General features: G+C 41.7%; 1 protein-coding gene across 2 annotated transcripts in view; it reads left to right on the forward strand.

Moving 5' to 3' along the window:
• Positions 1 to 14,654, forward strand: part of LOC121324422 (vam6/Vps39-like protein) — a 33,896-nt gene extending 19,242 nt beyond the window's left edge. For both annotated transcript variants that reach the window (XM_041266274.1, XM_041266276.1), the window contains exons 13-25: positions 2,575 to 2,715; positions 3,682 to 3,823; positions 4,255 to 4,341; positions 5,005 to 5,078; positions 5,472 to 5,570; positions 6,733 to 6,850; positions 6,994 to 7,122; positions 7,516 to 7,618; positions 7,966 to 8,011; positions 9,039 to 9,188; positions 9,880 to 10,014; positions 11,865 to 11,956; positions 12,372 to 14,654. In XM_041266274.1, the coding sequence (XP_041122208.1) occupies positions 2,575 to 2,715; positions 3,682 to 3,823; positions 4,255 to 4,341; positions 5,005 to 5,078; positions 5,472 to 5,570; positions 6,733 to 6,850; positions 6,994 to 7,122; positions 7,516 to 7,618; positions 7,966 to 8,011; positions 9,039 to 9,188; positions 9,880 to 10,014; positions 11,865 to 11,956; positions 12,372 to 12,453 (1,398 nt within the window). In that variant the 3' untranslated portion in view covers positions 12,454 to 14,654. The remainder of the gene's footprint in view (positions 1 to 2,574; positions 2,716 to 3,681; positions 3,824 to 4,254; positions 4,342 to 5,004; positions 5,079 to 5,471; positions 5,571 to 6,732; positions 6,851 to 6,993; positions 7,123 to 7,515; positions 7,619 to 7,965; positions 8,012 to 9,038; positions 9,189 to 9,879; positions 10,015 to 11,864; positions 11,957 to 12,371) is intronic.
• Positions 14,655 to 14,888: the final 234 nt, after the last annotated feature.

The raw sequence follows: 14,888 nt of genomic DNA on the forward strand, positions 1-14,888 counted from the left end.
CTTTAAAAATGTATCAGTGTTCTGTAAATGTGTTGGCTGCAAAAAAAGCAACAAAAATTGATTTTTTTTAAAACAACCTTGAGTGACAAATTCAGCGACATTTTCAAGTTTTGTAAACCTTTTAAAATTATGTTGACATACTATTGAAAAGGAACGTACAGTTTCCATATTTTGCTGCCTTTTAAATCAATAAGTCGTATACACAGGAGGCAAGCATTAAATCATAAAGTTTTTGTATTTTTCTTTACATTTTTAATTTTACATTTTTAAGCTTTAAAACCAGAGATATCTTCAAATTATTAGTAAATTGGCATGACTTCTGTTGATCCACAGGAGATCAACAACCAGTTCAAATTATTTGATTCCACTCTCTATAAATCTGAATCGCCTGGAGACCCCTTGTGTATCACTCAGTACTTATAATCCTTGGGTTTGACCTGTAACCAAAAGTCCAGTCCTGTACACCGACACATAACACACAACACAGACACAGTTAACAGTGAGTGGTATTGGTGCTCGTGGTGCAAAAGATAGTTCTCCGTGAACAAAGGGAAAGTGATTGTGTCCGGGTTTGATGCTGGCTGACTAGCGACAGCTCCGGATCATGTTAGTAGTCTAGAAAATGACAAACAGGTTCTTTACTTTCACAGACAAACAAACACAACACTAAAGTTTTGGTTTTGTACGGTTATAACGCCAGCTCTTTGTAGGTTAAATCTAACCATTTACCAAGGATCAGATTACTTACACTATGACTCCTTAGGTTAACAAGCACACCCGCTCCTCCAATCCGCAGATGCCACGCAGTTCCTCGTCCGGGTTTTGGGTACTATAGCTCCGCCCCTTTTCTAGATGGCTGACTTTCACAGGTCGGGAGGGAGAGCTAACACCAAGACTCATTCGATCTCTGTCACAGTTTACCGTAGTGTTCTCTTAATTTTTTTTTTAATGAAATTCTCCCCTCAGCTCTCCCCTTTGTTGTTATATGTGTTCTCTAAATCTTTTCTTTCTTAGTCGTTGCCTCAGACTCTTTGCCAAACTTCGATATCGTTGTTATTAAAAAAAAAAAAAAAAGAACAAGGACCCCCTTTATTGCAGCTCGCACTGCCCGATCTCCCTTCTAAATGTTGATATTAAGATTTCATCAAATGTCCTGGCCCATCACCTTGAGTTAGTTTTACCTTCCATAATTTCCTTAGACCAGACTGGTTTTATACAAAACAGGCACTTTATTTATTTATTTATTTATTTATTTATTTATTTTTAAATCTTCGGCACCTGCTCAGTAGTATTTACTCCCTGCCAACTTCGCCCACCCCAGAAGTTCTTGTTTCACTTGATGCTGAGAAGGCCTTTTTAATCGTGTTGAGTGGGGCTGTTTCTTTTCTACTTTCCAGAGGTTTGGTTTTGGCCATAACTTTATCTCCTGGATTAAGTTACTTCTCTCTTCTCACCTCTGTCCGTACTAACAACACTTCTTCCAAACGTTTTCTATTTTTCATTTTCTTTGTATCCACTGTACGATATAATTTCTTATAGAAACTAATAAGCCAGTCTTCTTCGGGTGCTTTCGATCTAAATTGTTTTATTCAGCAAATCAAAGATTACACACACAAAACAGTGATTGCACACACATGCCTCAGTTGATGGTATTCTGAGCAGCCCTGGGACAGAGATGTTAGTTTCAGTTTTGCTAAATTCTCACAGGCAGCTTAGCTCTATACCCACGTATCAAAATGTCAAATGACAAGGCTGGTGATTGCAAACTGCCGATGTGCACCACCTATCTACAGCTTGATTTTAAGAGTTTGTTAACCCTGCATTGATTCAGAGCTCACATTAAATAGGAAAATCATGCAATGTTTACAGACAGATTCAATGATTTCTTTACCATTTTTAAAGGGCAGATTCAATGATTTCTTTACCATTTTTAAAGGGAAGCATAAACAATGGGTTGCTAAATGGAAAGGAAGAAAGGCTGATGAAACAATAAGAGCTTGTGCAATTTAACTGCAACAGACACCGTCCCGCACAGGACGTATGTTTATCAGAAAAACTTATGTGTTCCATTTGTATAGTGTGTTATTAGGCGTTCCGTGACACTTCGCTAAAGTCATAGCATGCACAAAAGTAAATGGTTTTAGAACCAGTTTTAATTGGTTTGATTATGGTCTGTACATGGGCTCAAAACAGCTTATTAACAAAGAAACAAAGATTTTATCATCCCTCCGAGGTCACAGCTGCACTCTGAGTTATGAAAAGCCAGTCGCTCCCTACAAGGCCAGGGCAATACATAGGCAAGAGTTTCAAAATCCTTACACCAACTGAATGTGACTCTATTTTTCATTTCTCTCTTCTCCTTTCCCACTTTTTTCTCTTTCCTCTATCTCCTCTATTTTCCATCAATTGCATTTGTTATTGCGTGCATTTATTTACTTTTCCTCACTGCTGATTTGCTTTTTTAAAATTGTGCTTCTGTTGATAATACAAAATCAACATGCAAAGTTTTAAAAGAAAGATCGAAAAGCCTTGTGTGCTGCTCTTTTAAGAAGGGATCGTTTGTCTGTGTTGTAGAAACGGAGTCACCTGGTGAAGAAGCTGAACGATGCGGACCCCTCGCCCACCTCTCCTCTCCTGGAGGGAATTCCCACCATCAAGTCCCGCAAGAAACTCCTGCAGATCATTGACACCACACTGCTCAAGTGCTACCTGCATGTAAGGACTGCAAGCTCAAGGGCTGCAAGATTGGCATAGCACAATCTAACATACTGTGTTACTAGGGTGGGGTGGGACATCTGTTGCCGCAGTCAGACCCCTTGCTCATCAAAAACACAGAATTGATTATGAGAACCAAATAATATCTATGTACTACCAGTGCAAACCAAACCAAACCCACAACATGGGTTTCCGGATTGGTGACAACACAAAGGTGCTGGTATCATTTTGATAGGCATGCCAGTCTTGGTGGTCACCGTTAAATGAACAAACCTCACCTAAAGTCGTACCGAGTCCGGAAGTCAACAGAATGCAGTATAGTTTTCAAAAGGAAATGCCACAAAGACTCAACAAGAAGCACTTTTCACTGTCGCTGATACAGGATCTTAAAATAGGAAAGTCCAAAGCACGTGTTACATAATAGCTATACTGTAGTTTAGAGGGGCCGGCAAGACAAAAGTCTTCCCCTCCTAGTTATTAATTAAAACATAATTCCAAATGCCATTTTGAACCGAAGATCTTATGTTTATGTATATTTTCTTGAACATTGTTGTTTGCTGGAGTTAGTGGGGCAGTAATGTGTAATTTGTTTAATTTTGGGAGGGGTATTCATCAGTGTATGGGCCCATAGTTTTATCAGAACAGAAACTTGTCGGTTTAAATTCTAGTTGTGCTGAGTAGCTGATCTTGACCGGGGACCATAGGCAGCGCTGCATTGGCGTTTGCATTCCACCAGACAAGAGAGAACCACCACAGCGCACCCATCAGCAGAGACAAGTCAGGTTGAACTTTTGCCTCCAGGGTTTGTTAGCTCAGAAAGAGGTATAAGACAATGTACCAACCAGAGGAGGCTATTCATCCTGTCAATGCTCGTCCAGTTCCTAGTAGCTGGTTGATCTCAAAACTTTATCAAGCCTCCCAGTGTTGCTCCACATGGATTAACCCCTCTCGCTGTTTGTGTTTCAGACCAATGTAGCCCTGGTAGCGCCACTGCTGCGCCTGGAGAACAACCACTGCCACATCGAGGAGAGCGAGTACGTGCTGAAGAAGGCTCACAAGTACAGCGAGCTCATCATCCTGTATGATAAGAAGGGGCTGCATGAGAAAGGTAACCGCACTGCCTCATACAGGCCTCGCTGCGTTTTCAACAGAGTAGAAAAACTACTGTAACAAGAAATAGAGGAAACGCCCTCAGTCTACAAGGAGCAGGTGAATTATAGTTCTGAGTCCTTAGTTTTAGGTTGCTAAAATAATGAATACTCTCTTGCCTTGCCTTGTAATTATGAAGGCTAAAAGGTTACTGTCCGAAAGAACAGGAACTAGGTGCCTGCCAGTACGTACAGCATGTCACATTTGAATGTTTCACATGCGTATCTAGAGAAGCACTTTTTCAGTCGTAGTGGATCTTGGTAAGGACACAGTCAAGAGTAGGGAGTTATTCAGGGTATTGGAATGAGGAGGTCGAGGATGGATGTAAGTAAGCGCTTACCTAGTTCTGATGAGGCTTGGCTGGGTTTTTCATCACATTCTCTGTCTCAGGCTTACAGGTTCTGCTGGATCAGTCCACGAAGGCTAACTCCCCCCTCAAGGGCCACGAGAGGACGGTGCAGTACCTCCAGAGACTGGGTAAGCCAGCACTGTCTAAATCACAGGCCCCTCAAACCCAGGCAATGCTGAAGCAAATGCAATCTGGCAGGTTGAGCTGCCACGTGATGTGCTCCACATCTTCCACTGGGGGGTGCTGCATGTCCTTGATCTACAGGAAGTAGCATTTACTATCCTCTGAGCTGCAAAAAAAGAAAGAGGATGATCTTAGTGTAGTTAGTTTAGTCATGTCAGACTCTGACAACGTGCTGACCTTGGCACAGTGAGTCAAGCTTGTACACCTTTATTATACCAGCAAGAGCTATGCTTTAAGAGCGTCTCACAAGATTCAAGAATTCTAGTAGGCCCTTGCAGTGATGAAGCTCCGATCAGCTGCTTAGAACATCCTGCCAGGAATGGATGCTGGAACTGAAGCAAATGGAAATCGCATTAAACAGCGTCATGGATTTAAACCTGTGAATGCTGGGGAATTAAGCCTCTCCTGGCCACAGTGTAGAGCGCAACTTGCAGCACATCATTTAGTCCGCAAATGAGTTCATAGCACCTTGTACTGCATCGCTTTTCATACAGTTTGCTGGGGCTGAGTGTTACAAACATGCTTGTTTGTAGTAGTTATGACGGTCACAATAATGATCTAATCCAGACCTGTTCTTCACAGATTATAATCGGAGTTCTTTCTTTCAGGGACGGAGAACTTGGGAATCATTTTCGAGTTCGCTCCCTGGGTGCTGAAAATATGTCCTGAAGATGGACTGAAGGTAGAGCGTTGAAAGAGTCTGTGTGTGTGTGTGTGTGCGTGCAGGGATGTATATTAGACTCCCATTGCATAGCAGTCTGATCCATTCCTGGTTTTACTATGACTTTTTGAGATACACCTGAGCTTGTTACCTATACACTGTGGCTAATCAAGAACATAGTAAAACCTAGAATGGGTGAAATAGGAGGCTATGCAATAGGAGTCTTTATTTCCATCCCGGGTGTGTGCATTTACTTTCTTTGTTGTGTAAGTGTTATATGGTCTCCTCCACAAATAGGAACATGAACCAAATTGAATGTCTTTGACCTTTTTCTGTTTATTTTTGGTGCTTCTTTCTGCAGAATGTGTTTTATTGTGAGGAATGTTTATTCGAGCGCTTGTTCATGTCCTCCAGATCTTCACTGAAGACCTCACGGAGGTGGAGACTCTGCCGAGAAAGGAGGTCCTGTCCTTCCTCAAGGAGGGGTTCAAGGAGCTGGCCATCCCATACCTGGTGAGGAAGACTAAAGACAGCACTTGCTTATTGACTGTGATTAAAACTGCATAGGGCATTCTTTAGTACAAGTTATTGTGAGTAGTGTGGTGGGACAGGGTTAGAAATTAACTTTAAGGTTGCCATTCAGACCAACAGTCAAGAAAATCTAGTGGTCTGTTAGAGCAAAAGCAAGTGAAAACTGTCAAATTTGGCCCAAATAAACACTTCTGATAAAATGAATGTGTAAAAAGGGACATTGTACAATAGAAAAAACAAACAAAAACTAAACAGTGACCACGATACATAACATTTCCCTTGCAAGTTGAGCCCGTGTTGGACAGCGTGTGGAGTGATGTACCTGCATCTGTAACCTCGACTGTGACTCGCTTCCCAAATCTGAAACACTGACTTTAGAGATCACAACTCGGGTTGCATGTGAATCCTAATATAGAATGCTTAATACATGCTGCCAAAACTTCTTAAATGGGAGGGGGGGGTTAAGAACAGCTGTGTTGATCCTCTGTTTGTTTGATTTGTTTGTTTTTCATTTGCTATTTTCATGTGAATTCTGGCAAGGTGGTAAAATGCAACATCTTAGGGTTGTCAAAATATTGAAATGCAGTATTATAAAAACGCAGCCTTATTCACAAACATTCACAAGCCACGTTTCAGTTCCATTTTGTTTGAGTAGCACTTGAAACAGCGAATGATGACTGGGAGATTGAAGCCTGACTGACAGGCAGACGTAACCTTCATGGAACACACATTCCCTAGTATTATTGACTCCTCAGTTTGAGTAGCTTTTGAAACCACCGATGATAGCAAGGCAATTTAAGTCAATTAGGATACTGCCTTGGTAGTAATTGAGCTAATAGAGACTGCACTCTATGCTGTTTTTTTTTATTTCTTTAACCAGCTACATTGAGCGTATGTTACTGACTCTTAACACAGTACAGTAGTTATTTACTGTTTATATTAATCAGTTATTTTTTATATTATGTCATGACAAGTTATTAAGATTATTGTATAGCACCTTCACATGAAAGTATCTATATTATATTCTTATTGATTTTGATATTGCTTTGCATGCCATAACCCTGTCACAACAGCATTACCGTATGGTTTGTTGTAACATATCCTCCATAAACATGGCCTTAATATTCCCTTTCCTTCCCCCTAGGAGCACATTATTCTGGTGTGGGACGAGGTGGGACCCGAGTTCCATAACTGCCTGATCCAGCTGTATCTGGAGCGAGTCCAGGTCCTGATGAAAGAGTACCTGAACTCGCTTCCTGAGGGTGAGACTCAGACGGAAGGGACAGGGAGTTGAGAAGAAAGTCAAATAACTGCAGAAATTCTCCACATTGTGTTAGTGCTCAGTCTTCTAGAACTCTTGTTTTGATTCTAACAGGTTTCCTTTTTTTTCTTCCTTATTTTAAAGGTGCGAGCCCAGTGGCTGCCGGGAATGAGGAGGGGGAGCTTGGGAAATTCCGAAACAAACTCCTGAATTTCCTGGAGATTTCTAATAATTACGAACCAGACCGTCTTATCAGCGACTTCCCCTTCGACGGTGAGAAACGCTGTCAGTAGGTGTCAGGATGACATTCATTTCAGACTCTGCAAGAGGGACCCATGTGTGTTGCCCAGTGCCTCCGAGTACTGCAGTGATTAATACTACTGATGGCTCTGATACCCTGCCGTGGCGGGGGATGAGCGACTCTGACGTGCTTGTCTGCACTGTGCTGAGAGATGCAATCAGTAACACACCAGGGGAGGTTCTGAAAGCCAGGCCTGGTTTCTAACCTTGCAGCTGTGCGTTATTCATTTACTTTAAAGTGCTGTTTAATTAACTAATGTAAGTGTGCATGTATGGAAGCCCTGGTACCCAGGAGCTGTCCCTGGGTTTGTTGTGAAGGTGTAATTCATCACTGAGTCCTCCCCTCTCTCTCTGTCTGGATGTCAGGGCTGCTGGAGGAGCGTGCCGTGCTGCTGGGCCGGATGGGGAAACACGAGCAGGCCCTCTTCATCTACGTGCACATCCTGGAGAACATCAGAATGGCTGAGGAGTGAGTACTCTGTGCTCGTATTCATATGTCTATTTTATACCAGGGGCGTGAAGACACTTGTTAATTCAGAGTCCTTTCCTTTAACATGTTTTAGGTTGTTAATTCAAATGAAATAAAAACTTTTTTGGAACGCAGACCTCTTGTAACATTAAAATAAATGTGTCAGTGGCCTTGATGACTGCAGGTCTAATACAGCTGCTGTATTTGTTGTTGCAGTTGATTCTGATTGCATTGTATTGCTAGGGAATATTGGAATTCTATGCCAATTAGCCATGCAGCTTGTGTGCATTGATACCACACAGCATCCACTAAACCTGACTCTGTCTCTCTGTGTTCATCCCACTAAGGTACTGCCACAGACATTATGACAGGCTCACTGATGGAAATAAAGATGTGAGTAGTGTACCTAGTTTCTTTGTAACTGGCTCACTGCTGTGTTATCATACTGCCAGGAACAGATATAGTGGAAGTGGACATACCTCTCTACAGCCATGGACAAAAGTTTAGGATCACCTAGAATTTTAGGATTGCGACATCATTTAAAAAAAAAAAAAAAAAACTATATGAACATAGTTTAGATCTTTTATTTTACATCATGTATCAACGTCATAATGGTAGTGCAGTATTTCTTATTCAATATTTTATTTTAATTTGTCAATTTTTATTTAAGTATTAAACTACAAAGTGGTTTGTAATTCAACATGTTAACGTAACATTATTCAGCAGGCTTCATTCGACTTTATAGAGCTAAATTCGTTAATTCTATAGGGTGATGGAAAACCTTTGGCCGGACCTGTAAATACATCTATACATATCTCCCACTTAGTTTTACATATACCCAGAAGACTGCTGGCACAGTTTTTATCAAACCTGCTGAGGACATTCTTCAGTATATTGATATTAAATGTAGCAGAATCTGGGGATCTGTCTGTGTCACACATTTCTTTTTATATATCAAGAGAAATGCATGTCCAATTGTAATGAAACTTGGCTTTGCGTGAATCACAGTCCGGGGAGGGGTGTGGAAATAGTGGACTGTCAGTCATTTTACACATGCATACAGTGGATGTAGGACACAGGGATCTTCATTTTACACGTGCATACAGTGGATGTAGGACACGGGGATTTTTATTTTCAGGTTAATGAAATCTCCACTATTGTGTCACAGCCATGGTGGGTGATGAGTAGCAATGGCATTGTTTATATATTAAAGTCCTTGTGAATGTAGTTCTCATGAATGGGGAGGGACCGTGGCACTCTGTACTGGTAGAGCCTGCTCTGTTCTAGCTGTGTGTTTGCCTGTGGTGCTGCATTGCTGTAGTCCCTAACCCTACCCAGTTCTAGCTGTGTATTTGCCTGTAGTGCTGCATCATTGTAGCCCCTATGAGGGCTCTGGTTCATGTGTTTTTTCTCTCTTCAGGTGTATCTGTCTCTGCTGCGGATGTACCTTTCCCCCCCAGACGTTCACTGCCTGGGGCCAATCAAAATGGAGCTGTCTGAACCACAGGCCAATCTACAGGCAGCACTGCAGGTCCTGGAGCTTCATCACAGCAAACTGAACACCACCAAGGTACAACTGTGGGGTGGGAATAGCATGATTCACTCCTGCTTTTACTATGAGTTTAATAAGACACCTGAGCTTGTTATCTATACACTGTGGCTAATCAAGATTATAGGAAAACCCAGAATGGGTGAAACTACTATGCAATAGAAGTCCATCCCTGGCAACCACATCTCTCTCACTGAACAACACGCTGGACCACAGCAGCCTCATTAACTGGGCAGAAGTGTATTTAGCTTGTTTGGTTTTACACTAAAGTTGGGTCCTTTTCTTCCATAGTTTAGTCTTTCATGTGGTTTACCAGTTTGTTTACATGACCTAAGGTAAAAGCTTGAGTTTTGAACAGCTTATCGGGTTGCGTGGTTAGCTGAATTGTTTAAGAGCACAGTAAGCACTGGAGAATCACACTGCATTACATCAACCAATGAATAACGCACAGTACTGCAGGGTCAGAAACAAGGCCTGGCTTTCACAACTGAAGGTAAATCTGCTTCACCCAGCCAGCTTTAAGTTGATCAGATCAACCCCTAAGTATTTAATTTTCTATCAAGGGGGGACAGTCCTTTGTGATATTGTACAGCCATTATTATTTTGAATTATCCATGCAAGGAATGCATACCCCCTGTGTAAGGGAGACACAAGAGGTGTCTGTTTTCATGATAAAGGCAGCTCTAATTTCAAATTTTGATTTATTACCCAGGCGATTGACCTCCTTCCCGCTAACACCCAAATCCAGGAGATCCGAGTTTTTCTCGAAAGCGTTCTGGAGGAGAACGTCAAGAAGAAGAGATTCAATCAAGTTCTCAAGAGCCTGCTGCAAGCGGAGTTTCTCAGGGTAACTAGCAGCCGTGTTATTGGAGAGCCAAGCTGAGACAGCTGTGGGCTGTGGCCATTCACCATGCGCAATGACTGGGGGCAAGGCCTCAGAGAGGACCCCTGAAGTCTGGGCCAGAAAGCTGAAAAGATTATTTTAGCTGGATTTTTGAAGTCAAGTATGGAACGCTTTGAGATATTGGCTTCATACTCGATTTACTATTCTGTAACTCTCTTGGGCATGTTCAATCATATTGCACGTTTGTGCTAGTAAATTTTACAAAGCTGCTGCAAAAGAGTCAATGCCTCATTTCTCAAGTGACTGTCAAGTTTTTACAGTGGTTGTCTGGTTTAAAAAAAAAAAAAGGGAAACAAAACTGAACCAGGTAACTACAGACCAGTAAGCCTGACTTCTATTATATGCAAACTTATGGAAACTATAATAAGATCCAAAATGGAAAATTACCTATATGGTAAAAGGGTCCTGGGAGACAGTCAGCATGGTTTTAGGAAAGGGAGATCGTGTCTAACTAACTTGCTTGATTTTTTTGAGGATGCAACATCGATAATGGATAATTGCAAAGCATATGACATGGTTTATTTAGATTTCCAGAAAGCTTTTGACAAAGTCCCGCACAAAAGATTAATTCTCAAACTGAACGCAGTTGGGATTCAAGGAAACACATGTACATGGATTAGGGAGTGGTTAACATGTAGAAAACAGAAAGTACTGATTAGAGGAAAAACCTCAGAATGGAGTGTGGTAACCAGCGGTGTACCACAGGGATCAGTATTAGGTCCTCTGCTATTCCTAATCTACATTAATGATTTAGATTCTGGTATAGTAAGCAAACTTGTTAAATTTGCAGACGACACAAAATTAGGAGGAGTGGCAAACACTGTTGCAGCAGCAAAGGTCATTCAAAATGATCTAGACAAGATTCAGAACTGGGCAGACACATGGCAAATGACATTTAATAGAGAAAAGTGTAAGGTACTGCACGCAGGAAATAAAAATGTACATTATAAATATCATATGGGAGATACTGAAATTGGAGAAGGAATCTATGAAAAAGACCTAGGAGTTTTTGTTGACTCAGAAATGTCTTCATCTAGACAATGTGGGGAAGCTATAAAAAAGGCTAACAAAATGCTCAGATACATTGTGAAAAGTGTTGAATTTAAATCAAGGGAAGTAATGTTAAAACTGTACAATGCACTACTAAGACCTCATCTTGAATATTGTGTGCAGTTCTGGTCACCTCGCTATAAAAAAGATATTGCTGCTCTAGAAAGAGTGCAAAGAAGAGCGACCAGAATTATTCCGGGCTTAAAAGGCATGTCATATGCAGACAGGCTAAAAGAATTGAATCTGTTCAGTGTTGAACAAAGAAAACTACGTGGCGACCTAATTCAAGCATTCAAAATTCTAAAAGGTATTGACAGTGTCGACCCAAGGGACTTTTTCAGCCTGAAAAAAGAAACAAGGACCAGGGGTCACAAATGGAGATTAGACAAAGGGGCATTCAGAACAGAAAATAGGAGGCACTTTTTTACACAGAGGATTGTGAGGGTCTGGAATCAACTCCCCAGTAATGTTGTTGAAGCTGACACCCTGGGATCCTTCAAGAAGCTGCTTGATGAGATTTTGGGATCAATAAGCTACTAACAACCAAACGAGCAAGATGGGCCGAATGGCCTGCTCTCGTTTGTAAATTTTCTTATGTTCTTATAACATTTTAGCTACACAATTACATTCTATGATTTATTAACAAATTTTCTTTTTTCTTTAGTAATACCAGAAAAAGTTTTGGCAAACTAACCGAATCCTGACTTGAGGTTTGCAGTAACTCCTGTGTGTTCCTGTTTCAGGTTCAGGAGGAGAGGATTTTCCACCAGCAGGTGAAGTGCATCATAACAGAAGAGAAGACATGTCGCGTGTGCAAGAAGAAGATTGGAAACAGGCAAGTGCTGCTGGGGTGCGGCTTTGCACATCACAGGGGTGCTTCAGTAATGGTTTTATTTTACTTAAACAAAATGCAGCCATCTGGTGCAAAGGCATAGGTACATTTCAAGTCATTTTGCAAAAAGACAGTCCTACTACAGCTAATTTCAGATTTTTGGTTGTCATGTGGAAATAAGTCCTACAAAAATGATGTAAAGGCGTACTCAACACTAGGGCAGTTATTTTTCTTGGAGTGCACAAGCAGTGTGGTGTGGTGTTCTCTCACTTGCAGAGCTGTGAGGGGATGCTCTTGTGCTGCCGGACTGCAGCCATCGCTTCACAGTCCATGCACGCCAAATTGACACAAGTAGGAGGAGGACACAGCTAAATTGCTGCGGGCCTTTTTGAACCTTGTTTTTCATTTCTCTCCGCAGTGCATTTGCCAGGTACCCGAATGGTGTGGTGGTTCATTATTTCTGCTGCAAAGACCGCAGCGCCTGCCCAACAGAGCTGTGAGCTACCCCCAGCCATGAAACTCCCTGCCCGGGCGACTCAGAACAACAGAGCAAAGGGAAACTAGCCTGCTCTGATGGGGAAATCAGCAGTGCCTTGAAGAGCCCGGAGATTGTAGACAGGATAGTGGGACTCCAGTGGACTGGGGGGATCAGTATGTAAGGTGGGGTTATCGGTGTCCTAGCCAAGGCTTTAAAATCTCGCTTAGCATTTGTTCCCCTTATTGTACTGAAGATTTTTTGTATTAATTAATTTATTTAGAGATATTCACCCCACAATAGATTTGGAAAAGGTGAACACTTCTATAGTCTAGTCCACGGACTTCTGTAAAATGGCCTTGTCTTTGAAGTCTGTAAATATTGCGGCATCGCGAGGAGGAATCATTACACTGCTGAGTGACTAATGCCTCTCATCTCTATAGAAAAACGCACATTTTTTGGATCAATCAATCAGTTTGTTGGTTTGACCACAGAAAGTGATAAGGTACTAGGAAGCAGCAGTTTACATCTTTAAATCTGTAGTGATCTTTAGCACAATGGTAAGGGGGCCATTGGAAGCGTTTCCAGTGCTGATAGGCGTTGGGTTTTTTAAGCTGTGGTTATCGCTCTTGAAATGGCTGGAGGGCACAAAGACACAGTCACGCTTTTCCTTGTTCCTCTTAAAAGCCAAAAGGAAACAACTTTATATATGCACTTAGTACTGGGAATGTAACAATACAATATCACAAAACATGTGATGGTCCTAATGGGCTGCTTGTATGATGCATAGTTAGATCATATGATCATTCATTATTACAAGGTGAACTGTTACATCACTACTTAGTACCCCTTTATTTAAAATGCTGGCTTTTTGGGGAATTTTTTACAGTATTTGAAGTTTTGTTTAGGTTTTTCACCTATAGAGGCCTGAATTGCTAACTCATATATGTATCCATTTTAAAGTATTTTCAAGACCATTCAATCAAAAATGATCAGCTTCACATGACGGCACTGGTAAGTCAAACACAAAGGCACTGAAGAAGGTGGAGGGGATTAACTTTTTGTCTTGGTTGTTTTAATTTGCCATATTTCAAAACAAACTTCTCCCTGGACGTTGGCTAAGAAGTTAAAGCTTCATGTTGCCAAACTCACCTGTAATCTCTAGATTATGTATGTTGCCAATTTGTTATGTACAGGGTGATTCAAAAACACAACACCCCATAGGCACCATGGAGGACAGAGATAGATAATCCGGTGGCTTCACAGACCCCGATTCGCTGTATTCAGTGTTACTGTAGGTAAGAAAGTCCAGGAGTGGTGCTAATCGGATCTATGAAACCAGCTGGAAGTGTTGATCACCGCTTTTGACCCGGCTGGATGCTTCATGGGAGGCCTGTGCTGCATTAAGAGCACTGCCTAAGAAAACTAATTGCACAGGATCTTCAGCTCCATAAGTATTCCTGTCCGTCATCACTGTCTACTTGTGTCCCTGAAACCAAGCACCTTGTAGAAATACGAAAGGAACATTCTGGAGGTTTCCAGCTGTTTTTAGTCAAACCTCCATTTTATCCTCCCGAGACAAATGGTTCTTTTGATATCTTGTGCAGTGCCTCGGAAATTAAAGACGTCTCCGTTCGTAACACCCTCCAGCCCAAAAACTAGAACAATAATTTATAAATGTGTATGTCAGGTGTGACACAGACACAGCGAGAGGGGTTTGTACAGTGGTCTATGTAATATAGTCAACATTCTGGGAAGATTGTAAAGCGTTCTTTATAACTACTGTATGTATTCAGTGTATGTAAATGCCTTTATTGATGATTTAACATTATTACTGCTTCTCACAGAGCAACTGAATAAAGTGGTGAAAATTTCACTGTTGTTGCCTTTCATTGTAATTTTCAATGTGTGAGGATAGCCATGCCAGGTCTTTGTATTTAGAACCAAGCCACAATAGTACTTTTAGCAGATTTGAATCTACAGCCATCGACACTGATCTCATTTGGTCAATAAAAACAGCACACTAACGGGATGATCCTGTGATTAGCATAGGGGACAGTAACGCGATGATCCTGTGGTTAGTACAGGGGACAGTAACGGGATGATCCTGTGGTTAGTACGGAGGGCAGTAACGGGATGATCCTGTGATTAGTATAGGGGACAGTAACGCGATGATCCTGTGGTTAGTACAGGGGACAGTAACGGGATGATCCTGTGGTTAGTACGGAGGGCAGTAACGTGATGATCCTGTGGTTAGTACGGAGGGCAGTAATGGGATGATCCTGTGGTTAGTACAGAGGGCAGTAATGGGATGATCCTGTGGTTAGTACGGAGGGCAGTAATGGGATGATCCTGTGGTTAGTATAGGGGACAGTAACGGGATGATCCTGTGGTTAGTACGGAGGGCAGTAAAGGGATGATCCTGTGGTTAGTACAGGGGACAGTAATGGGATGATCTTG

The sequence above is a fragment of the Polyodon spathula genome, chromosome 12 (genome assembly GCF_017654505.1).
Source record: "Polyodon spathula isolate WHYD16114869_AA chromosome 12, ASM1765450v1, whole genome shotgun sequence".
Classification (NCBI taxonomy): domain Eukaryota; kingdom Metazoa; phylum Chordata; class Actinopteri; order Acipenseriformes; family Polyodontidae; genus Polyodon; species Polyodon spathula.